At 52.3% G+C, this 25894-nt stretch overlaps 1 protein-coding gene across 2 annotated transcripts in view; it reads left to right on the top strand.

Moving 5' to 3' along the window:
* Positions 1–25894, top strand: part of CTU2 (cytosolic thiouridylase subunit 2) — a 167402-nt gene that overhangs the window by 116460 nt on the left and 25048 nt on the right. For both annotated transcript variants that reach the window (XM_086945812.1, XM_086945811.1), the window contains exon 12: positions 25206–25362. In XM_086945812.1, coding sequence (XP_086801938.1) covers positions 25206–25362 — 157 coding nt within the window. The remainder of the gene's footprint in view (positions 1–25205; positions 25363–25894) is intronic.

Genomic DNA, 25894 nt, shown 5'->3' with positions numbered 1-25894 from the left:
GCTTACATATGTAAGTGGAGCACCCTGCACTAATCCAGACACCTCTTTTGGTGATTTTAGTGGTCTTAGACAACCTTAGAAAGCTCTTTAAGTGGTAGCTATGGAGAGCAGCCTTCAGGCTTAGTCCAGAAGGAGTGTGAAGCAGCTTGTTTTACCAGTACTAATCATATAGTGTTGGTTAAGTGACAAAGAACCACACAGTGTAGTTATGAAAATATGCATTTATTATAAACACTAACACACACATTGAAATATCTCCTCCCTGGAGATATACACACAATACTTCAGTAATAGAACACGTAAGTAGCACAAATAAACGGTGGTCTCCAGGGGGAGATCAAACCATATACTAAGAAAGTGGAATGCGTCCCACGGCCTAAGCCGAGACTGGGCCCAAAAGATATAGAAGTGTTGGGGACCCAAGAAATCACCCAAGGTAAGTACCCAGGAACCCCACGGAGGCCATGAACAGAGTGGGAACACGAATGTGTGATCAACACAAGTCAATGGGGAAGTTGAGGTTGCAGTATTTTTAGAAGGACCCTTCCCAGAGGACCCTGAAGAAACTTTGTGACAGATAGGTTAGAGAGTCACCCCACCCGTGGATACCCCGGGAACCAGGATACGTACACCAGGGAAGCTGGGTGCATAGGTGCGATGTGATGTCGGAAACCACCATAGACCACAGTGGAGGACTTCAGTGAAGATGCCTCTGGTGAAGAAGCTGAAAGAGTCCGGTGGAATCCAAGGGTGGATTCAGGATAAGAGGTACCTACAAGCAAAGGGGACAGAATCTATACCACTCAGGATTGACCAGGAGTCACGGAAGAAGAATGCCCACATGTGCCGAAAGATGCAGGAGGGTTGACGGTGAACTTGTCTCTGTAGCTGTGTGGAGCAGGTGACGCTGTGGAAGACCAGGAGCCGTTCATGAGCTGTCCCATATTGGATGTCCAGAGCCAGGGGGTCGGTATCCGGCTGGAGTACCAACAAGCATTTGCGGCGGCTACAAATTTGTCAGATGAAAAATGGTACAGTGTCTGGACCAGCAAGGTCCAAGGGACTCACTAAGTGCAGGTAAGTCACAGTGGGCCCCAACCAACAAGGGGGGCCACTGGAGCCAAATAAGACCCTCAAGAGGACCCACGGGCCGAAGAACCATGAGTTTCAAGAAAACCTCAAGCAGCTCACCAATGATGCAGGCCCACGGCGCAGAGAATGCAGGGAGCATAAAGATCTTGGTAGCCACAGATGCTTTAGGCTGGAACTTCTTGGAGCTCGAAGATCCCTGAAGAAGAAAGTCAACTGCAAGTCGAGGCGGTGCACGGGGGTACTGCTCCAGCAGTTCAGACGAGGGATACTCTCTTCAATCTTGCTTTTAAGACCGTGCAGACCTCGAGAGAGTAGCAGAACCACCACCTGTGTTGCTGAACATTTCGGAGTCCGTTGAAGCTCAGGAACCGCAGACCGGTCAGCTTCATTGCAGTGCCCTCAGATGCAGGGGAGTGACCCCTTCACTCCAAAGGAGATTCCTTAGGGTGTCTTGGATGTCCTCAGGCCTGGTGAAGAACTTGTATAGAGCACAAGCACAGACATTATGCAGAAGACTGGCAGGACAATGAGATCAGGAGCAGCAGGAGTCTTCCTTGTGCAGTCTTGGTTCCCAGAGAGAAGTCCATTGAAGTCCAAAGTGCCCAGACGGTTCAAGATGAACTGGTTTCGGATCTGAATCTTGTCCCACGACGAATCTGAAGAGCCACCCACAGGTAAGCCCTTAAGTACCTTAAGGAAAGGGTTGGGACGATTCAGGGGTCCCTCCCAGAGGAGGGGCTGGGGAGCTGAGAGGATGCTCCCATGTCCTTTGTCCAGATTCGCACCAGAGCGGGAGCCAATGGCTCCCTGAACTGGTTCCAACTGGAGTATGCAAGGCAGGCACAAAACATGCCCTTCAAAGCAGTCTAGTGGCGCTGTCAAGCACCCCCACCCTGGCCCAATACACTACGTCCTGTCTGGGAGGTGGTCACACCTCCCGGTGACCAGAAACCTGTTGTCCTGCCTTCCCCTGCTCGAGCTGGGCTCAGCAGCAGGAGGGCAAAATCGTGTCTGTGTTCAAGAGCGGCCATACCTTGCTGTCAGACTCTGAAAGACTGTTCCAACATGTTTGATACCAAACTTGCCAAGGTTCGTTACAGCCAGTTTAGAGTTAAACATTGCGTAATGACGCACTGGTCAGTCTATATCTCGTAATGGTTGATGCACTTTCAATGCCTGGAGAATGGACTCCAGTGTTTGTAGGGGTTTCCTGCTCATGCAAGGACACCCTCACACTTCTAAACAATCACTCTGCCTTCAGGATTGAAAGGCCTGATTCAGGGGTGACTTATAGGTTTTAAGTGTAGTTCCTCAGATATAAGAAAACCTATATCTGTCGTAAGTGATGCTAGAACCAGCTTACACAGGCTGCAATGGGAGGCCCGTGGTCACAATTGAGTGTTCTCCCATGGATGGCATAATACATGCTTCAGCCCATGGGGACCCCAGATGTACCCATGTCCTGGGTACCTGAGTACCATATGCTAGGGACTTACGAGGTTATACCAGTATCCAATTTGGAGGGTACCCAAGTACTCATCACGGTCCAATTTAGGGAGGAAGCACAGAGACTGGAGCCCTGGTTAGCAGGATCCCAGTCAGACTAGTCAGAAAACAGAATTACACCAGCAAAAAGTGGGGGTAACCACGATAGCAGATCCTACTTTCCTACAGTGCCAATGATTGAAATGGAGCCACTGGCAGCAAATGGATTTATTTTCCAGCTTATGGAAGCTATATATTAAATTTTAAAGCCTTCTCTCTCTTCACTTTCAATAGGGACCAGATCCAGATGTCAACTAGACCAGTGCAGCAAACCTCTGTTCCTTGGAACTTTTCCACTTAGCAGGTTTTGGAGAGTTATTCCAAAGCAGTAGCCTGGATATATGGACCCTTTGGGATCAGTAAGTGACCAGCTTCCCTTTCCTCAGAGTAGCCTTTAAAGTCCACCATTCAAGGGAAAGCTTCAAGGGGTGGGAACAGTGTTTTACAGGATTGACCCAGCAGTAGTTAGCTTAATTCCCTAAACGTTGCACAAGAAAATTCTTACACGGACTCCACCTATAGCTTTCTGCATTATGATGCCCGCAATAGGACACGTCCGTACATTCTCCTCACACCAACATACAACAGAAACAGATTTTTTTTTTAATGCTTGGTAAATGCATTCCAGATCAGCCAGTGAGTGGTATCGGTACTCTACAGAATTACCCAAAGCCTTTAGTTAAGGCACACATGCCAAACTTAACAAGGAGTACGCATGCCAATTAATCCAATTAGTAAGTCAAAATCTTGGATAGACCTCTGACCACATAGAGCAAACCTACAACACCTATGCCTATCAATATGAAAACCTCAGCTATTTTTAAAATGTTGCTTACAGATTACAACTTGCAAACAACATTATATTCAGGTCTGAAAACCATTAAAACCGCCTCAAGAAGGTATTGAACATTTTGGGTGCTGCAGAGCCATACGCGTGACAAAATGTCTGGCAATTAAATACCTATAAATGGTGGCCTTTAAAAATATGTTAGGTGTAATTTTTTTGTAATCCAAGGAAGCCGAATGGTTTGAAAAAAACGTTCAGCATTTGGGGACCTTTGACCTGCCAGATACAGGGCGGGTCTGGGATTTATTTGCTTGCTCTTAACATTCAAAGCAAAGTCTTAATGTAATTGGCTGCTGTTTACTGTTATTTTAAAGTTGAATGTTGAATCTTTCCTTTCCCGAGATGCTCTTCAGGTTCATCCAACACTTCACATAAAACAATAAATTATACACACTCAAAACCCCTCGGATAATCCTTAAGTGTCTGTCATGGGGCCCCTGCAACACTGAACAATGACTCAACCTTCCTCAGAACATTTTTAGAAAGCGCTCTATGCAAACGAACAACACCGCACAACATGATGTGTAATTGGGTGTCAAAGTGCTCACAACAGCACTGCCCATCAACATGTACCATGAACCACTTAAAACAGCGAAAATCCAGAATGAGCTTTGAATACAGTCCTGATATGGGTTTAACTGGATATTAAGGCAAACATCACTTGCTTCTGTCAGTTATTAATAAGCATTGGGCCAGGCAGTGTGTACTAGTCCCACCTGAGGAACTATGACTGACTGCCCCCCGACTGCCCACTGCCCATTCGCTGCCCCTCAGCTGCTCCTCCCTTCCACCTACCCATATATGCTGGCTGCTGGTGTGCCGAAGGCGCATCTAAGGCAAGCCCGTCTGCACCCGTCCGCGCCTGGACCGCGCCCAGCGCCAGAACCCCTGGTCCCCGCACCCGCCACGACGACCGACGCCACTAGGACGCCAGCACTCTGCACGCTCTCAACTCCGGACGGAGCCACACCTGCTTCAAGGCCGCCCGAAACGCATACACACGTCCCCTTTACCTGCCGGGACTGCAGCTACTCCAGCCTCAGAGCCGACGAACCACCCCCCAAGAAAGACCCCAACCACCTCCGATGCATACTACTGAACACCTGCTCCGCACGCAAGCATGCCGTCGAGCTCTGGGACCTGCTCGACACAACATTCCCGGACGTCGCCTTCCTGACAGAGACCTGGTTTAACGACTCCTCCGCACCCGACATCGCCATAGCTATCCCAGACGACTACACGATCACCCGCAGAGACCCCACCAATGTGTTTGAGGAGGAATCTCTATCGGCCACAAGAACTGTATCCGAGTCTCAACTAGCACCGACGATGCGCTCAGCACCGCCGAACACATGCATTTCCAGATCCACACGGACCCTAACTCCACCGTCCTAGGCACCCTCGTCTACCGACCCCCTCACCCACCGGACCCCGCCCCCAATTCAGCGACTCCATCGCCGACTTGATCAGTACGCACGCCCTGACCTCCACCGACTACATCCTCCTCGGAGACCTGAACTTTCACCTTGAGACAACAATGATAACAACTCAACAACCTTGATCGATAACCTCGCCAACCTCGGGCTGAAGCAACTCGTCACAACGCCCACCCACTCCGCCGTCCACACGCTCGACCCAGTCTTTTCCTCAAGCCTGCACATCTCAGTCAGCCACACCACGAACTCCTCTGGACCGACCACCGCTGCATCCACTTCGCCTTCCAGAAACCCACCACACACCACCGCACCCAACAGATCACTGAAGACCAACTACACGCAAATCTCTCTCTCAGCCCACCCACCGAACCCTCCAACACCGACAAAGCTGCCCACAGTCTCAGGCGCTGGATCGAAGACTGCGCCAACACCCTCGCCCCGCTGAAGAAACCCCCCACAGAGACACCAGCAAGAGGGACAGCTGGTTCACACCAGAACTACTAACCTCCAAGCAAGCCTTCCGGAAACTAGAAAAGAAATGGCACAGTGAACAAACTCCAGACAGCCACGCAGCACACAAGGACGCCATCCGCAACCACCACCACCACCTCTTCAGGGCAGCCAAGAGGACCTCTTTCAAAGACCACCTCAACGACGCACACAATAGCAAGGAGCTCCTCAACATCGTGAATGAACTCTCCAACCCCAGCTCCAACACCAACGACATCCCACTGTCGCAAGCCCTGTGCGACTCCCTTGCCACCTTCTTCCACCGCAAGATAGCAGACATCCACAACCGCTTCAACACCCAGACAGCCCCAACAGACAGCAACACAACAGACCCTCTGCACACCATCGACCACGACCACCTGCTAGCCTGGGCCAGCTTGAGCATCAATCACATCATCTCTCCCTCGAGACCCCGACCTTCCCAAAGATCTGGAAACACGCCAAGATCAACGCCCTACTCAAAAAACCTAAGGCAGACCCAAGAGACCTCAAGCACTTCCGGCCCATCTCTCTGCTCCCCTTCCCGGCCAAGGTCATCGAGAAAACGGTCAACAGACAGCTAACCTGATACCTCGAAGAAAACAGAATCCTGGACCCTTCCCAGTCAGGGTTCCGCAGCAACCACAGCGCCGAGACTGCCCTCATTGCTGCCACCGACGACATCAGGACCCTGCTGGACAACGGCGAGACCGCAGCATTCATCCTCCTAGACCTCTCTGCCGCCTTTGACACAGTCTGCCACCGCACCCTACGCGCACGCCGCAGGGATCCGAGACAAGGCTCTGGATTGGACCACCTCCTTCATCTACGGCAGAACCCAGAGCGTCCGCCTCCCCCATTCCGTTCCAAAGCCTTTCGAGATCATCTGCGGTGCACCCCAGGGATAACATTTGCATGGCCCCGCTCGCACACGTAGCCCGACAGCACAACCTCAACATAATCTCCTACGCCACTCAGCTGATCCTCTCCCTCACCAAGGACCCCATCAAGTGACCCCATCACTGCCCAAGTCAACCTCCACGAAGGAATGAAGGCCGTCGCCGACTGGATGAAGACCAGCCGTCTGAAGCTGAACTCAGACAAGACGGAGGTCCTCATCCTCGGCACCAACCCTTCATCCTGGGACGACTCATGGTGGCCGATGGCACTGGGGTCAGCCCCGACACCCACCGACCACGCACGCAGCCTGGAAATCATCCTCGACCCAATGCTCTCAATGACCAAGCAAGTCAACGCCGTCTCCTCCTCCTGCTTCAACACCCTCTGCATGCTCCGCAAGATCTACAGATGGATCCCAACAGATACTAGAAAGACAGTCACCCAGGCTCTCGTCAGCAGCAGACTCCACTACGGAAACGTCCTCTACGTGGGAGCTCCGACCAAGCTCATCAAAGGACAACGCATCCAAAACGCCTCGGCACAACTGATCCTCGACGTCTCACGCCACTGCCACATCACCCCCCCCCCCCCACCTAATAAACATGCTCTGGCTCCCCGTCAACAAGAGGATATCCTTCAAGCTCCTCACCCACGCACATAAGGCACTCCACCAGACTGGCCCAGCCTACCTCAACAGACAGCTCTCCTTCTACATCCCCAACCGCCAGCTACGCTCCGCCGACCTCTCACTCGCCACCTTCCCGCGCATCCAAAGAACAACCACTGGTGGGAGATCCTTCTCCCACCTCGCTGCCAAGACATGGAACACCCTCCCACTGAGCCTACGACAGACCCAAGACCTGCTGACCTTCAGGAGGATACTCAAGACCTGGCCGTTTGATCAGTAGCGCCCCCTCCCCCCCAAGCGCCTTGAGACCCTCGGGGGTATGTAGTGCGCTTTACAAACAAGCATTTCCTAATGTGAGACCTATTGCATTGCAACGTGTGAGCTATTGATATTGTAAATGAAACATTTTTTAATGTGTTGGCTTTGAAAATATATAAATTAATTGCATTGTTATTCACAAAGCCAATAGCTTACACTTTCCTAATGCGAGTCCTATTGGCTATGGCAATGCTTATTGGTGGCAAGCAAGGACAGTGCTGTTGTGGTGCTGAGTGATGATGTGGTTGGGCTGAGTGATGTGGTGGTGTATTAGAGATATGTGGTGGTGGATTAGAGATATGTGGTGGTGTCCCAGAGTGATGTGGTGGTGTCCCCGAGTGATGTGGTGGTGTCCTCGAGTGATGTGGTGGTGTCCCCGAGTGATGTGGTGGTGTTTCTGAGTGATGTGGTGGTGTCCCTGAGTGATGTGGTGGTGCCCCTTAATGGTGCCCCTGAGTGATGTGGTGGTGTCCCAGATTGATGTGGTGCTGTCGGCGAATGATGTGGTGCTGTCGGCGAATGATGTGGTGCTGTCGGCGAGTGATGTGGTGATGCCCCGGAGTGATGTGGTGATGCCCCGGAGTGATGTGGTGGTGTCCCTGAGTGATGTGGTGGTGTCCCTGAGTAATGTGGTGGTGTCCCTGAGTGATGTGGTGGTGTCCCTGAGTGATGTGGTGGTGTCCCTGAGTGGTGTGGTGGTGTCCCTGAGTAATATGGTGGTGTCCCTGAGTGATGTGGTGGTGTCCCTGAGTGATGTGGTGGTGCCCCGGAGTGATGTGGTGGTGCCCCGGAGTGATGTGGTGGTGCCCCGGAGTGATGTGGTGGTGCCCCGGAGTGATGTGGTGGTGCCCCGGAGTGATGTGGTGGTGCCCCGGAGTGATGTGGTGGTGTCCCGGAGTGATGTGGTGGTGTCCCTGAGTGATGTGGTGTGTTAGACGGACCGGGAGGGTCGGCCGAGTAGAAGGGGAGAGGTCTCCAGGGAGAGCCGTCTCCAGCGATCGTACAGACAAGTAACTTCCCCCCCACAGACGGACACCACACAAGGATAAGGTTAAACAATACTTTATCAGCAATTTCTTCGAGTACGGTCAAATGGTACAAGGAGGTCTGGACTCAGGGGTCCCCTCGGTTCGGGTCTCTGGTGGGGAAAAGGGGTAGCGGGACAGTCTTGTTACCAAATGGATGGATGGATAGCTCTCAATCCTCGAGCTCGGCGTTCTAGATGATCGGGCCGCGGCGGAGCCAGCAGGTCCCGAGATGGTTGAAGGTGGCGACGGTCCGCGGCGGAGCCAGCAGGTCCCGATGAAGATGGAGGTGCAAAACGGTCCGCGGCCACGCCAGCAGGTCCCGACGACGATGAAGGTTTACGGAGGTTACGGCAGCGCCAACAGGCAGGACGATAGTTCACAAGGTAGGGCTACGGCAGCGCCAGTAGTCCGTCAAGGATGAGTTCTTCTTTGCGTCTCTCGACTCCAAGATACAACTGCCTTCCTGCTCTGGAGCTGCCTCAGTTATAGGGCTGATGCCCTTTGATGTCCGGACCCTCGCACTTGGAGATCGGTGGGTCCAGGATGAGGGAGTCCAGACACCCAGCAGGGGGGTGGAGCCAGCGCCCGGGGAGGCTGGGGGCGAGCGGTACCTGGCGGGGGAGAGCCATCGACACCTCTTTCTCCCATTGACCTGCCAAGTAGTCCACTCACCCCCTGGGTGGATGTTGGTGCCGGGATGTCTGAGGCCTGGCCAGGCCCAGGGTTAGGGTCGGTCGGAGGCCACGCGGCTTCGTGGTGCAGTGTCCAAGATGGCGCCCAGGTCGGGCGCACGGCCCAGTAGTGGATCGGGCCCAAGGGGTCGAGATGTTCAGAGGCAGGGGTCCCGGAGGGGACGGAAAACGTGAAGTGGTGGTGGGTAATACTTGAGGGACCGGGCTCGGGCCTGGTCGGGCAGAGGGGGAGCGGGTCCTTCATGTGGCCTGTCCAACATGCGTCCCCCCCAGCTGAAGGCGGGGAGAGTCACCCATCCTCTTGGGGACTCTCCTCGTCGAGGCGGAAAAAGCGTGACAGGCCATCCGCGTTGGCGTGGTCTTGCCCAGGTCGATGTTCCACAGTGAAGTCCATCCCCTGTAGGGAGATGGACCAACGTAGTAGTTTTGGGTTCTCCCCCCGCATCTGCATCAGCCACTGCAGGGGTCGATGATCGGTCTGGACCCGAAAGTGTGTGCCAAAGAGATAGGGCCGGAGCTTTTTGAGGGCCCATACCACGGCGAAGGCCTCCCTCTCGATGGTGCTCCAGCGTTGTTCTCGAGGCAGGAGTCGCCTGCTGATGAAGGCCACTGGCTGATCAAGGCCTTCGGGGTTCAATTGAGACAGGACCGCCCCAATGCCGTGGTCAGAGGCATCCGTCTGGACGACGAATTCCCGGCTGTAGTCGGGGGCCTGAAGCACAGGGGCGGAGCACATGGCGGCCTTCAGTTGTTCGAAGGCTGTTTGACAATCTGGGGTCCAGTTGACCTTCTTGGGTTGATTTTTGGACGTGAGTTCTGTGAGGGGCCCCACTATGCTACCATAGTCCTTCACGAACCGTCGGTAATAGCCCGTGAGTCCCAGAAAGGCGCGTACCTCGGTCTGGGTGATGGGGGGCTGCCAGGACTGGATGGCGGCGATCTTGAGCTGCAGAGGGGCCACCAGGCCGCTTCCCACCTGGTGTCCGAGGTAGGTCACGGACCCCTGACCAATCTGGCATTTGCTGGCCTTGATCGTGAGGCCAGCTCGCTGAAGGGCCTCTAGCACCTCTCGGAGGTGGCGGAGGTGGTCGGACCAGTGGTGGCTGTATACAGCGATGTCGTCTAGGTAGGCGGCACTGAATCCTTCGAGTCCGGCCAAGACCTGATTAACGAGTCGCTGAAACGTTGCTGGGGCATTTTTCATGCCGAAGGGCATGACCTTGAAATGATAATGGCCGTCAGGAGTGGAAAACGCAGATCGTTCTTGGGCCCGGGGTGTGAGGCCGATCTGCCAGTAGCCCGCCGTCAGGTCGAAAATGCTGAGGTAGCGGGCAGCTCCCATGCGGTCGATTAGTTCATCTGCCCGGGGGATGGGATGTGCGTCTGTTCTGGTGACTGCATTCAAGCCCCGGTAGTCGACGCAGAACCGGAGTTCCGGTGTGGTGCCGGGGGTGGCTGCTTTGGGGACCAGTACTACTGGGCTGGCCCAGGGGCTGTCTGAGGGCTCAATGACCCCGAGCGTGAGCATCTTGGTTACTTCTTCCTGGATGCAGGCCCGTACCCGATCTGGTACGCGGTAGGCCCGGTGGCGGATAGGGGGGCTGTCCCCCGTGTCCACGTTGTGCACACACCAGGAGGTGACACCTGGGGTGAGGGAGAACAGGCTGGCGAACTGAAACAGAAGGTCTCAGCATTCTTGGCGTTGTTCCGGGGTGAGGGCCTCCGAGAGTCGGACCCCGTCCACGGAGCCGTCTTTCTCCCGAGTCCGTAGGAGGTCAGGGAGGGGTTCGGAGTCTTCTTCGGCTCCGTTGTCGGTGGCCATTAGGAGGCTGAGTTCTGAACGCACGAAATGGGGTTTCAGTCTATTAGCGTGGAGGACCCGGAGGGGGTTCCGTGAGGTTTCCAGGTCGATGAGATAGGTGACAGGGCCCTTGCGCTCGACTACTTTGAAGGGCCCCGTCCACTTGTCTTGCAGGGCGCATGGTTCGGTGGGGGACATCACCCATACTTGTTGGCCGGTTTCAAATTCGATGGAGGAGGCATTTTGGTCATACCACTTTTTCATGTCCTCTTGACTGGCCTCCAAGTTTGCTTTTGCCAGCTCTCTGAACCGTCAGGTCTGGTTGCGGAGGGTTAGGAGGTACTTGAAGACATCTGGAGGGTTCTTTAGAGGGGGCATTTCCCAGCCTTCCTTGACCAGGCTGAGCGGTCCCCGTACGGGGTGTCCATACAACAGTTCAAACGGGCTGAAGCCGAGGGACTTCTGGGGGACCTCTCAATATGCGAAGAGGAGGCACGGCAGTAGCACATCCCACTGGCGACGGAGGGGCTCTTCCAACCCCCAATCATCCCTTTGAGCGTGCGGTTGAACCGCTCAACGAGTCCGTTTCCTTGAGGGTGATAGGGGGTCGTGAATCGGTAGGTGACCCCACACTGTTGCCAGAGGGACTTCATATATTTTGAAATAAAGTTCGTGCCTCGGTCGCTGACGACTTCTCGGGGGAAGCCCACACGGGAGAAGATCCCCATCAGGGCCCGGCCGACTACCGGGGCTGTCACAGTTCGCAGGGGAACAGCCTCGGGGTAGCGGGTGGCGTGGTCCACCAGTACCAGGATGAACCGATGTCCTTGTGCTGTACGGGGGTCCAGGGGCCCCACAATGTCTATCCCGACCCTCTCGAACGGGGTGGTAACCACTGGAAATGGTTGCAGGGGGGCTTTTAGTTTGCGGCCGCTCTTTCCACTGGCTTGGCACGTGGGGCAAGATCGGCAATGCTGGAGTACATCATTCCTCATTTTAGGCCAGAAGAAGTGGGTCACTAGGCGGCTGTAAGTCTTATCCTGGCCCAGGTGTCCAGCCAGGGGGACATCGTGGGCCAGATTTAGCAAGAAGTCTCTAAAACGGAGGGGCACCACTAGCACTCGACTGGCCCCCAACTCCGCGATCCTTTGTTCACTGTATAGCAGCTCATTGTCCCAATAGACCCAATGTGTTCCGGAGGTATCCCCTGCGCTCTGGGCGAGGGCTTGTTGGCGGAGTCCCTCGAGGGAGGGACAGGTCTTCTGCTCTTGGCGAAACTGCTCCTGTGTGGGCCCCCCCTCTTGATGCTACTGGTCGAGGCCAGAGAGGTCCGGAGGTTGAGCTGGTTCTGGGGGGACGGTACGGTCGGCGTCTTCGACTGGAGCGACCGGGGGAGGAGGCGCCGGCCATTCAGGTTCCTCGGGTCGGGGGTTGGTCCGGGCGGCCATGGACCGGGTGGTGACGCACGCCCAGTCCGGGATGCCTAACATCCCCAGGTGTTCTCTTCGTTCTACGGCTGCCCACGGGGAGCTTTCAAGGTCATTCCCCAGGAGGCAGTCTACGGGGGCATCATCTCGGACCGTCACCTTCAACATGCCGGAGACTCCTCCCCATTCGAAAGGGACGCAGGCCATCCGACACAAACTTTCCGAGTTATCGGCTGAACGGACAGGGCAGAGAATATTTGGTAGGAACTGTTCTGGGGTCACCAGGTGACAGCGGACGGCTGTTACACTGGCCCCGGTGTCACGGAGGGCTTCGGCCCGGCGTCCATTGATGCTCACCCATTGGCTGTACTTCCGGGTGTTAGCGGGTAGGGGGACCCGCGGGACCATGTCTTTCCCCCCTAAGCAGGCTAGAGCCATGGCGGCTGGCTCCCATTCTTGGTGTTCTTGCTCATATTCTTCTTGTTCCTCGGAGATCTGTTCTTCCCCCAGGGCAGCGGCAGCCACCTGGCAGGGTCTCGGGCTCTGGTTCTGTGGGCAATTTGGGTCGTTTGCGTAGTGGCCGACTCGCTGGCATCGGTGACACGTGACATTGGCCCTATATCCCGGTCGTGCCGGGGTGCTGCCCCGGTTGGCCGGGGGAGTGGTGCTGGCAGCGGGGGCGGCCGGAGTGCTGTCTCTTCCTCGGCCCCCCCCTCCTCCTCCTCGGGGACGGTGCTGACCGTGGTGGTTTCGGTTCTGTTCATAGGACCCATTTCGGCCCACTCTGGTGATTTCCCACCGGTCAGCTTCGGCTGCGAGCTGCCGTGGATCAGTCAATTTGCTATCGAGGAGGTGCTGCCGGAGCTCGATGAAGCAATTGTTTGACAGATGCTCCCACACTATTAGATTGAAGAGTTGTTCGTAAGTTGTGACATTGCTTCCTTTGATCCAACCCTCGAAGGCTCTGCTGAAATAGTTGACGTACTCCACCCAAGTTGTACCCGGGATGCGGGTGCAGTCTCTGAACCTCTGGCGGTACATCTCGGGTGTGAGCCCATAGCGGGTGAGGAGGGCCGCTTTCATGTGGTCATAGGAGGTCATCAGATGGTCCGGGAGCTGTAGCAGGGCATCGCGGCCCTCATTGAGGAATCTCCCCCATAGACCGGCTCCCCAGTCGCTTCGATCGATCCGGTGGGAGGTCATAGCTATTTCGTAGGCCTTGAACCATTGTTGGATGTCGTCCTCTCGGAAGTATTCTCGGACGACATCCTTGGGGATGTGTACTTTCTTATCTGTGGCTCCCGGGGTGCGGGGTTGCTCGGTCGCCCCTGATTCCTTGTTCTGCTTGCGTAAGTCTATCTCAGCTAATTTGCGCTCATGTTCATATGCCAGTTTTTTTTCCTCGAGCTCCCTTTGTCTCTGTTTTTCCTCTCTTTCTTCTCTGAGCCTCAGATGTTCTAAGTTCAGTTTCTGTTCGGCCAACTTGAGTTCACCATCCATTTTGAGCCGGGCCATTTCTAGTTCATGTAGTCTTGTTCTTTCTCGTTCCTGGATCTCGTTTTGCGAGAGACCCGTTCCTCGCTCCTCGGGAGCCGCGGTGTCTTTTTCTACTGCTGCGATAGTCTGGTCCGGGGGTCTGACGGCCCCGGTTTCTGCCCAGGACTCCAGGGCCTGTTTGAAATCATCTTTGGTACTTAGACCGGTGGTAGCGATACCTAGTTCGATGCAGAACTGTTTTAATTCACAATGGCTGTATTCTTCCACTTTCTCCATCTGAAATTTCTCGGTGGATCCGCTTTCTTTGGTAGTCATCGTGATTTCGTCGTGGGGTGAGCTACTCTCTGTACGATTATGCGGTGATTCGGATCGCGCCGCTGGCCACCAATGTTAGACGGACCGGGAGGGTCGGCCGAGTAGAAGGGGAGAGGTCTCCAGGGAGAGCCGTCTCCAGCGATCGTACAGACAAGTAACTTCCCCCCCACAGATGGACACCACACAAGGATAAGGTTAAACGATACTTTATCAGCAATTTCTTCGAGTACGGTCAAATGGTACAAGGAGGTCTGGACTCAGGGGTCCCCTCGGTTCGGGTCTCTGGTGGGGAAAAGGGGTAGCGGGACAGTCTTGTTACCAAATGGATGGATGGATAGCTCTCAATCCTCGAGCTCGGCGTTCTAGATGATCGGGCCGCGGCGGAGCCAGCAGGTCCCGAGATGGTTGAAGGTGGCGACGGTCCGCGGCGGAGCCAGCAGGTCCCGATGAAGATGGAGGTGCAAAACGGTCCGCGGCCACGCCAGCAGGTCCCGACGACGATTAAGGTTTACGGAGGTTACGGCAGCGCCAACAGGCAGGACGATAGTTCACAAGGTAGGGCTACGGCAGCGCCAGTAGTCCGTCAAGGATGAGTTCTTCTTTGCGTCTCTCGACTCCAAGATACAACTGCCTTCCTGCTCTGGAGCTGCCTCAGTTATAGGGCTGATGCCCTTTGATGTCCGGACCCTCGCACTTGGAGATCGGTGGGTCCAGGATGAGGGAGTCCAGACACCCAGCAGGGGGGTGGAGCCAGCGCCCGGGGAGGCTGGGGGCGAGCGGTACCTGGCGGGGGAGAGCCATCGACACCTCTTTCTCCCATTGACCTGCCAAGTAGTCCACTCACCCCCTGGGTGGATGTTGGTGCCGGGATGTCTGAGGCCTGGCCAGGCCCAGGGTTAGGGTCGGTCAGAGGCCACGCGGCCTCGTGGTGCAGTGTCCAAGATGGCGCCCAGGTCGGGCGCACGGCCCAGTAGTGGATCGGGCCCAAGGGGTCGAGATGTTCAGAGGCAGGGGTCCCGGAGGGGACGGAAAACGTGAAGTGGTGGTGGGTAATACTTGAGGGACCGGGCTCGGGCCTGGTCGGGCAGAGGGGGAGCGGGTCCTTCATGTGGCCCTGAGTGATGTGGTGGTGTCAGTGCCCCTGAGTGATGTGGTGGTGGTGCCCATGAGTGATGTGGTGGTGTCCCTGAGTCATGTGGTGGTGCCCGTGAGGGGTGCCCCTGAGTGATGTGGTGGTGTCCCTGAGTGATGTGGTGGTGTCCCTGAGTGATGTGGTGGTGTCCCTGAGTGATGTGGTGGTGTCCCTGAGTGATGTGGTGGTGTCCCTGAGTGATGTGGTGGTGTCCCTGAGTGATGTGGTGGTGTCCCTGAGTGATGTGGTGGTGTCCCTGAGTGATGTGGTGGTGTCCCTGAGTGATGTGGTGGTGTCCCTGAGTGATGTGGTGATGTCCCGGAGTGATGTGGTGATGCCCCGGAGTGATGTGGTGATGCCCCGGAGTGATGTGGTGGTGTCCCGGAGTGATGTGGTGGTGTCCCTGAGTGATGTGGTGGTGTCCCTGAGTGATGTGGTGGTGTCCCTGAGTGATGTGGTGGTGTCCCTGAGTGATGTGGTGGTGTCCCTGAGTGGTGTGGTGGTGTCCATGAGTGGTGTGGTGGTGTCCCTGAGTAATATGGTGGTGTCCCTGAGTGATGTGGTGGTGTCCCTGAGTGATGTGGTGGTGTCCCTGAGTGATGTGGTGGTGTCCCTGAGTGATGTGGTGGTGTCCCTGAGTGATGTGGTGGTGTCCCTGAGTGATGTGGTGGTGTCCATGTCCATGAGTGGTGTGGTGGTGTCCCTGAGTAATGTGGTGGTGTCCCTGAGTGATGTGGTGGTGTCCCTGAGTGATGTGGTGGTGTTCGCGAGTGATGTGGTGGTGCCCCTGAGTGATGTGGTGGTGCCCCTGAGTGATGTGGTGGTGCCCCTGAGTGATGTGGTGGTGCCCCTGAGTGATGTGGTGGTGCCCCTGAGTGATGTGGTGGTGCCCCTGAGTGATGTGGTGGTGCCCCTGAGTGATGTGGTGGTGCCCCTGAGTGATGTGGTGGTGCCCCTGAGTGATGTGGTGGTGTCCCTGAGTGATGTGGTGGTGTTCGGGAGTGATGTGGTGGTGTCCGCGAGTGATGTGGTGGTGTCCCTGAGTGATGTGGTGGTGTCCCTGAGTGGTGTGGTGGTGTCCATGAGTGGTGTGGTGGTGTCCATGAGTGATGTGGTGGTGTCCCTGAGTGATGTGGTGGTGTCCCTGAGTGATGTGGTGGTGTCCCTGATGGTGTGGTGGTGTCCCTGAGTGGTGTGGTGGTGTCCCTGAGTGGTGTGGTGGTGTCCCTGAGTGGTGTGGTGGTGTCCCTGAGTGATGTGGTGGTGTTCGCGAGTGATGCGGTGGTGCCCCTGAGTGATGTGGTGGTGCCCCCGAGTGATGTGGTGGTGCCCCCGAGTGATGTGGTGGTGCCCCCGAGTGATGTGGTGGTGCCCCCGAGTGATGTGGTGGTGTCCCCGAGTGATGTGGTGGTGTCCCCGAGTGATGTGGTGGTGTCCCCGAGTGATGTGGTGGTGTCCCCGAGTGATGTGGTGGTGTCCCCGAGTGATGTGGTGGTGTCCCCGAGTGATGTGGTGGTGTCCCCGAGTGATGTGGTAGTGTCTCCGGGTGATGTGGTGGTGTCGGTGCCCCTGAGTGATGTGGTGGTGTCGGTGCCCCTGAGTGATGTGGTGGTGTCGGTGCCCCTGAGTGATGTGGTGGTGTCGGTGCCCCTGAGTGATGTGGTGGTGTCGGTGCCCCTGAGTGATGTGGTGGTGTCGGTGCCCCTGAGTGATGTGGTGGTGTCCCTGAGTGATGTGGTGGTGTCGGTGCCCCTGAGTGATGTGGTGGTGGTGCCCGTGAGTGATGTGGTGGTGGTGCCCGTGAGTGATGTGGTGGTGCCCCCGAGTGATGTGGTGGTGCCCCCGAGTGAAGTGGTGGTGCCCCCGAGTGATGTGGTGGTGCCCCCGAGTGATGTGGTGGTGTCCCCGAGTGATGTGGTGGTGCCCCCGAGTGATGTGGTGGTGCCCCCGAGTGATGTGGTGGTGCCCCCGAGTGATGTGGTGGTGCCCCCGAGTGATGTGGTGGTGCCCCCGAGTTATGTGGTGGTGCCCCCGAGTGATGTGGTGGTGTCCCCGAGTGATGTGGTAGTGTCCCCGGGTGATGTGGTGGTGTCGGTGCCCCTGAGTGATGTGGTGGTGTCGGTGCCCCTGAGTGATGTGGTGGTGTCGGTGCCCCTGAGTGATGTGGTGGTGTCGGTGCCCCTGAGTGATGTGGTGGTGTCGGTGCCCCTGAGTGATGTGGTGGTGTCAGTGCCCCTGAGTGATGTGGTGGTGGTGCCCATGAGTGATGTGGTGGTGTCCCTGAGTCATGTGGTGGTGCCCGTGAGGGGTGCCCCTGAGTCATGTGGTGGTGCCCCTGAGTGATGTGGTGGTGTCCCTGAGTGATGTGGTGCGGCAGCACAGAGACTGAAGCTAAGAACACGCAGGGTTGAGTGCTATTTATTTATTTATTTATTTATTTATTTATTTTTAAAATTTCTAGAGCGCACAAATACCTTCCGGTGTCTCGGCGCTAGTGCATACAGATTACATGGTTGTTAAAGGATGTTACTGGTTAAAAAGCCATGTTTTAAGGTGTTTTCGAAAGGAAAACAACGAGGTATGTTCCTTGATCTGAGATGGAATCTGGTTCCACAGTTTGGATGCAGCCACTACAAATCGTCTATCTCCCCAAGTTGCCTTTTTTGTTGGGGGGATTTGGAGCTGTTGGACTGTAGATGACCGTAGAGTTCGACTGGGCTTATAGATTTTGAAAGCGTTTTTGAAGAAGTCAGGACCGTTATTGTTCAAGGCCTTGTAGGTTATACACATGGCCTTGAACTTTATCCTGCTTCTTATGGGTAGCCAGTGAAGCTCTCTTATTATAGGGGAGATAGAGGCGTATTTTGGTATCCCCAGAAGGACCCTCGCTGCAGCATTTTGAACAAGCTGTAACTTATTCACAACTTGCTCCTGTGCATTAAGCAGTAAGCCATTACAATAATCCACCTTGGAAAGTACCAAGGAGGACATCAGCGTTTTGCCAGCGGTAGGAGGAAGAAACGGAAGCAGTTTCTTCACCATTCTCAAGGTGAAAAACGAAGCCGATACCACGGCGTTAGCATGGCCAAGGAACGTCAGCCTACTGTCAAAAAGCACGCCCAAGTTTTTCACCTTGGCAACTGGCGGTGGAGGTGTACCCAGTTCAGGAGGCCACCAGACCGGAGACCAAGACGGAGTTAGTTCGCCAAAAACCAGTACCTCCGTTTTGTCGGAATTCAGCTTTAAGCAGTTCCGATTCATCCATGTACTGATTGCCTTCATGCCTGCCTGAAAGTTAGCTGCCACAGCTTCTCCATTTTTATGTATTTCCAAAATCAGCTGTGTGTCATCGGCATACGATGTAAGCCCTATGCCGAATGACTTTATTACCCTCGCCAAGTCCGACACATAGATGTTGAAGAGTGTCGGACTTAGCGAGGAGCCCTGGGGGACACCGCACGGAAGAGTGAAGTCAGGGGAACTGAAGTTTCCCATCTTCACGGATTGTATCCTATTGGCCAGGAAGGAGGCAAGCGTTGCTCTGGCCCTGCCCTGGATGCCAAGGGCGGCGACACGGTCGATCAAAATAGAATGATCGACCGTGTCAAAGGCCGCGGATAAGTCCAATAGTATCAGAATCGCTGTACCACCTCTGTCCATAATAGTCCTGACCTCCTCAGCTGCTTTGATCAGGGCCGTCTCCGTCCCATGACCCTTCCGAAACCCGAACTGCGTATTGTCCAGCAGGTCGTTCTGGTCGATGAAGGTTGACAGCTGTTGATTCATCGCCTTTTCGATAATTTTGGAAGGGTAAGGGAGGGAGGCAATTGGGCGATAGTTTTTCGGCTCTAGGGGGTTTAGTGAGGGTTTTTTCAGGAGAGGTGTTACAGTAGACTTTTTCCAAATTTCGGGAAATATGCCTGTCTGAAATATGGCTCTGCAGATGTTAGTAAGTACTGGGGCTATTAGGTCAGAGACTGATTTAATGATACGTGGGGGACAGGGGTCCAAAGAAGATCCCGATTTTACAGTGTTTATCAGCTTTGCCATGGAGGTCGGCGGTGTAAAGACCTCTAGAGTTGGTTTAAGTGAACAGCGGGAGGTCTCCCGACAGACTGTATTAGTGGTTGATGTTGTGGTAAATTCGTTAAAGATGTCATTGACCTTGGCCTGAAAGAAGTCTGCCACCTTGTTGCAGAATGATTGAGATGGTTCAACAGATGGTGGGGCAGGGGGGTTGGCTAGGTCTTTTACCACCTGGTACAGCTGTTTGTTTGAGTTAAGAGCGTTGGTTATTTGTGTGCTATAAAAGGCACATTTGGCCGCAGTGATCATCTTTCTGTAACTAGTCAAAGCGTTCTTATATGTCTCTTTGTCAAGATCCGCATAGTTCCTACGCCATCGCCGCTCTAAATTTCTGCAACGTTGCCTCTCGAGCCGTAATGACTCCGAGAACCAGGCCGCCGAAGGTTTAATGCGGTTGGGCTTTGTTTCTTTTTGCGGGGCTAGTTGGTCTAATGCCTTGAATAGCCAGTGTTGGTAGTTTTGGGAGGCTTCCTGGGGGTCGGGCCTGTCCTCGGGTATCGAGGATTCCAAGATGTTGTGTAGAGTGGTGACGTCAATATTTTTCCAGTCGCGACACAAAATCGGCGGACCGGTGCTGGTGTAGGTATTTCTGTGAGATTTAGCTAGAATTATAAATTTGACAGCTAAGTGATCTGTCCAGATGAGAGGGAGCACTGTGGAGACGGTAATGTAGGGGTTATTAGTAAATAAGGCATCCAAAGTGTGTCCTGCTTGGTGGGTAGCTGAGTTGACCTGCTGTTCTAAGCCAGCGGCCCGAAAGTCTGAAATCAGCGTGTGCGATTCCTTATCTTTCTCATTCTCCAAGTGGAAGTTAAAATCTCCCAGAATGGTGTAGTCTTGATTGGCAGCTACAGGTTCGAGTAGCGGGTTGAGAGTTTTTAGGAAAAGTGTGCGTGATGTTGGTGGTCGGTAAAGGAGAATTCCTTTAAAAATTTGTATGGGAGAAAGAGAGATAGAAAAGGCGAGAGCCTCAGCGCAGTTTAGAATAAGTGGTTCGGTTTTTGTTGGGAACTTAGTCCGATGTATAATCGCGAGCCCCCCCCCTCTCTTCCCTGATGATCTATCTAGCCTAGTTACTTGATAGCCGACTGGGGTGGCAATGTTAAAATCTGGGCCAGAAGCAAGGTCTGCCCAGGTCTCAGTGATAAACATAATGTCAGTGTTATGACTGGTTATTAGATCAGCAATATCGTGTCTATGTTTAACAAGAGAGCGTGCATTTATCAAGATGCAGTTTATATCAGTAGCGCTAAGATCTCCTAGGCGAACTACTGCGGGGAGCTGGGAGATGGGTGGTGTGATAGTGAAGCCACAACTCGGGCAGACAGCGTGTGGAGAGTTATAGAGTGAGCAAAAATCGAAGTGGGGGCAAATCCTATCCTGCATGCTGTGTCCTATAGTCAAAAGCTGAGACCTGGAATAAGTGTGTACCTTAGATGTCTGTAGGGCAGCGTGGGTGGCACACTGCACGGACCCAGCGCGGACTGGCGCAGACTGGCACCCCTTTGGCACGGCTTCGGCGCGGAGACGGCGCTCCCGCTGCGCTACAAAGCGCAGCGGTACAACGCTACAACGCGCTACAAAGCGCGTTCAGTTTATCAAAGCACAGAATGATGGAGCCGGAAAAAAGCAAGGGGAAACCGGAAAACAAAGGGGGAGAGTGTATAATGGTAGAGGCAGCGAGGGCTGGGGCTTGTACAGCAATCAAGTACGGGAACAAAAAGGCACTGAATGGGAGAACACAGAAAACACCCAGGGCCAAGGAAGGAAGATGCAAGCACACAAGCAGAACAAGCTCTCTGCATTGCTGTGGTGGGGGTGCGGGGGAGCGGGAGCGCATTCCTTGGAAGTCTTATGCGGGGGAGCGGCAGCCTTTGAAGTCTGATGCGAGGCACAGACAAATGGTGGTGTGTGACGTGGCTGGTGTTGTGCATGCGCATAGATCACACGAACCCTGTCTAATCCGCCTTTTTGGTAGACTGTTCCTTTCCCCTTACTATAATCTCGCCGGAGCAATGCGCAAGGGCATTGGCTCAGGCGAGACCTAAAAATGATTGATTGATGAAAGCAGTTTGATAAAGCCCTCTAGGCCCACTCACCAAAAGGCCCATAATGTACTAAAGCCGACATCCTCACCATGCACATATTCACAAAAACAGGTCAGGCTTTTGGCTGTGATGAAAATGTTGGGCGAGACTTCTGCGTGGAACCAAAAGTCCTGAGTGACACCCTACTAATATTAGATAATGCCCTGTACACGTGCTAAAGAACAGTGGTAATCTGCAACTGGGATCCTTATGAAATCCAGACTCGCCCACGATTTGACTCTTCAGCAGTTAAAGCATGACTATTGTTTAACAGTTAAACAGGGCTGAGCCATGAAAGCGGGGCCCCTGTGAGCCATTGGGCGAGCAATTTTGTACGATTACTATATTAACAAATATCTACTTATACACTTTGGGGTCATTGTGGACAAGCATATGGGTCAGCATTACTGTCATTGATGCCATGCAATATGGTCCAACATTTGACCAAAACAAAGTGGTAGAATTCATGTCTGAAAGTGCACAACCTCTTGTTTAATGATTTACTTTTAATTGCTGCAAAGATATAGTTTGGTGGGAGAATGTATAACAAAATCAACATTCAAAGAACCTTCAGGTTGCTTTGCTTCTAAAAGAAGTTATTTGCCTCAAAACACAATGGCCAAGCCTAGTCTTGTATTGTACTGGATTGCTATGCAAGTGAAGAAAGACGATTGTTTACACAAATTGGCTTGTGGCTCAGACCATATGATATCAACATGAATTAAATTATACAGGCGGGGTTAAGCACCTTGATTGATCCCACTTGGATCATTGAACAGAATACTGTGCTTGAGTGTTTAGAACAAGGCGCCTCTGTAAAGTATTTAAACATGCACGAAGGAGCCATAAAAGACTGTGTTTACAATAATTGGGATGCTGCCCAAATTCACATGATATGGTCATAAAGTATCATGTGAATAGATAACTCACAGAAATCATGCCCACATTTCATTTTATTATCACTGTACATCCCAAATCCTATCCTTTCCCTACATATGGATTACCAGTAGCCGTATGCATGTGCAGAAGCCACATTACCTACCATTTAGTTGACCAACTAGCCATCCGACTAAAAGTATCTAAAATAAGCTTGTAACCAACAGACTATTGAGGTTGCTCTAACCTCTTTAAAGCAATTGGTATATTTCTCATATTTGTGTATGATCATTTGAATCTTCTTTTGTGAAGTTTCAGATGTATTTAGTAATATGACTAATGAACGAACAAGGATCACAATTTCAAAGGATCCTAGTTTTAACCACCAATTACTTTTTATAGTCTGTTTGAATGCTTTTGAAAGTAAGGGCGTTTTCTGTTCTTTTGTAGTTATTGTTGTATGATTGCAGAACTCATCTCGGGTATTAGATTTTTGATTTTATTGATTGCATGTTTTGAAAATGAATTGAATTTGTAAAAATATGTTTTAAAATGTTTTCAGTGTTTACTGATGTGTAGGAAATGGATCAATTTTGGAACTTCTAGTCCTAGAAATAAAAGGTTGGGCAATATTTCAGTTTTTTGTTGATTTATATCAATACCCATTCTTGCCACTGGTAATTAGAGTTCTCTTGAGTTTTGCTGTTATGCACGAGGTATCATACTAGAGTCCACATTTTGGTTTTTAACCCTAGTTCATACAATGTGCACATTAAATACATCTTGTTGGCATGAGGAAATATGCTCCATACCATATGTTGTAGGCATGGGTAATGTTATGTTACTGCGACTTATAGAGCGCTACAGCTGCCCCAGCAAAGGGGCATCCCAGACGTATTTCCCAGAAACACTGACGTAAGCAGATGGAACGGACACGGACTATGGTGCAGGAAAAAGGTGGGCCTTGATGGCCTTCCTGAATTCTAGATAGTTGCTAAGGCCACGAATATGCCTAGGAAGTGCGTTCCAGAGGATGGCCGCTCTACTACGAAAAGAGTGTCCACCAGCACAACTGTTGTGAGGGGACATATGGCAAATGTAGGTTGGTCAAAATAGAAGGAGTGGTCAGTTTCAAAGCTTTGAAGGAGATGCATAAGATGCATAAGGCTTTGAATTCAATACGCCTGGCCACAGGTAACCAATGAAGACGGTGAATGGCCTCGGACACAGAACAAGGCCTGCGCACACCTAAAAGGGTTCTTGCTGGTGCGTTCTGTGCCCTTTGCAGCCTCAGAACCTCTGCCTTGTTGGACCCCAGATAAAGAGAACAGGCATAATCAAGTCTGGACAATACAGACGCCTGAATGATAACCAGATGCGTAGGTGCATTGAAGAAGCCCAGCAGGGGTCTAAGCCCCCGTAGGAGTCCAAAACCGGACCCTGCCATCTTTTTGGTTTGGACTCGATAGTTAAGAGATGAGTCCATCCATACCGCTAGGTTTTTCACTGCCTGCTTGGGGGAGGGGACCCTGCCCAGGCTAGCTGGCCACCAGAGTTTACTCCGCATGAAGTATTGTGCTTGAGTTCTTGTAGTGTAGGCATGAAGTTCTGTACTGGAGTCTGCTAACCACATAAACATTCCCACGAGGATGGTTATGAATACCTTTCTTATGGACATACAAAGGGCAGTTCTCAGAAGTGATTTAACATTATCAGGTGTTTTAAGCGCAGTGCCTTCCATTCACTAAGCTGATGTAGTCTGTGCAGTTGACTCAAACCGCATCCCTCCACTGCTTTTTCTTGGATGGGCTCTACTTTGGGTCAGACCTGAAGATTAAATGATTGTGAACTCCTGCTGAAACAAGATAGTCTTCAAGCTATGTTTACAAACTCACATATGGGCACACAAACCAGCAGCTTCAAAACCTAACGAGTATTGCCAACAAATTGATCTGGCTTTAATGTGGTCACATACAAACCACTTGCATTAATACATTAAAGTCTGACCTACTCTCTTTGTTCTTTGTTTCTATGATAGGTATATGTTGCTATGAGTAATTCTACCTGCAAACTGCAGGATAACCAACTGGTCTCAATACATCTGTGGTCAGTTCTATCAATTTCTTCCCACACACAAAAGGCAAAATAAACATAACTCTGAGATTGTAAAATACTGTGTATCATTGAGGTGTACTCACAGTAGTGACAGCCCCACCGTAAGCTGGTACGTTTCCAGACATCTCATGACACTGAAGTAGAGTCCCTCAAGGACCTTTTATGTCTATACTAACACACTACCGCCTTCCTCGCAGACTTCCTTTGTTTACCACACAACTCTAACTTTTGCACACTAAAGAAAGAATGCTGAACCTACAGGGCCGGGCTAGTAGGCACTGGTGCTTGTAAGAAGCAAGGGCACCGACCGAAACGTAAACCTGAGCACCACTGTGACAAAGAGAAGTAAGGAAACTGTTACAGAGTAATAAGGAAATATTGGTGTGATATCGCTTGTGTCATTGGTGAGGTCGCGTACATAGTGCCCTGCTAGGTAAACCAGCTGTTCAGTCAAGGGGATGGTGTGGTTCTATCTGAACGTAACATTGCCTTTTCCTGAGGTCAAGTGGTTTTATAGGGACAGCATGACTTTTCTTTAAAATGTTTAAAATGACATACACATGCTTGCAGTTTGCACACGGCATGTTCTTTTTTATTGCCATGTACTTAACATCTAAGGGCCAGATGTATCAAAGGGTTTCACCCATTCTGTATCAATGCGAAAATGTGTTCATACACATGGCCCTATAACTTTAATTGTACATCTAAAGAAAGACTGCAGCAAGTGAACCAGGGTAAAAGACAATTACTAGCCAGAGGCGTTCCTCATCAATGCCCTTTCAGGGATCACAGATAACATATCCAAATGTACTTTTCTGACCTTAGTGATGATGCTTTTTGTTTTGACGCGCAAATGCTAATAAACTCACTTCCACTTTTTGTTTTATCCTACAGCGGAAGCCTCTGCTTTCCATGCTACCTTGGTGTCTGAGCAGTTCTCAAAGAAGACCAAACCTGAACTCTCCACTGCTGGGAAGACATGCTGCATGAAGACTGGAGACGGTGCTGGACAGTGTGGAAATCCTTCCAAAGACTGTACATCAGTTCAGAGGCAAGCAAAGCACTCCTAACGCCCCCTTTGCTCAGAAAAGCAAAATATTCCTTTTTGTGAATCCTGCCAGATGTGTTGCCCATACCATTTGAAAGGTGAAAACAGGAGTAGTATCACAAGATAGATTTTGCTCCTTCTGTTCCTATAGTATTTTTTGTCTGCTAAAAGGCATGGGTGTTTTTACTTGCTGGCAAAAAGTATACACTAGGAATTGTTCATCACCTATTTATTAATTCATCGGGCTAGTAGCAAATCAATGCATTTAGCTTGTCTGAGACATTGAACAATAGAAAATGCTATTATGCAAACAAGTATAAATCAGTCTGAAACAACCAGCCTGTTTGCAAACTATCCAGGCACTGGCCTCTTCCTTTCTGTGCCTAGGAGCTCGAGGTACACAACTGCAGAAGTTCAAAAGAGATAAGAGTCTCTTAGTTCCTTGTTTTTTCGAGTAGTGGGGATGTTTAGCCTGTTAAGCTAAGCTGTTTTTTGGAAGACCTGGCCTTGGCTGATTGGTGTATATAGTGTTGAA

This window comes from Lissotriton vulgaris, chromosome 12 (assembly GCF_964263255.1).
Source record: "Lissotriton vulgaris chromosome 12, aLisVul1.2, whole genome shotgun sequence".
Classification (NCBI taxonomy): Eukaryota; Metazoa; Chordata; class Amphibia; order Caudata; family Salamandridae; genus Lissotriton; species Lissotriton vulgaris.
The sequence above is the reverse complement of the archived record's forward strand: the minus strand, read 5'-3'. Positions and strand labels throughout refer to the sequence as shown.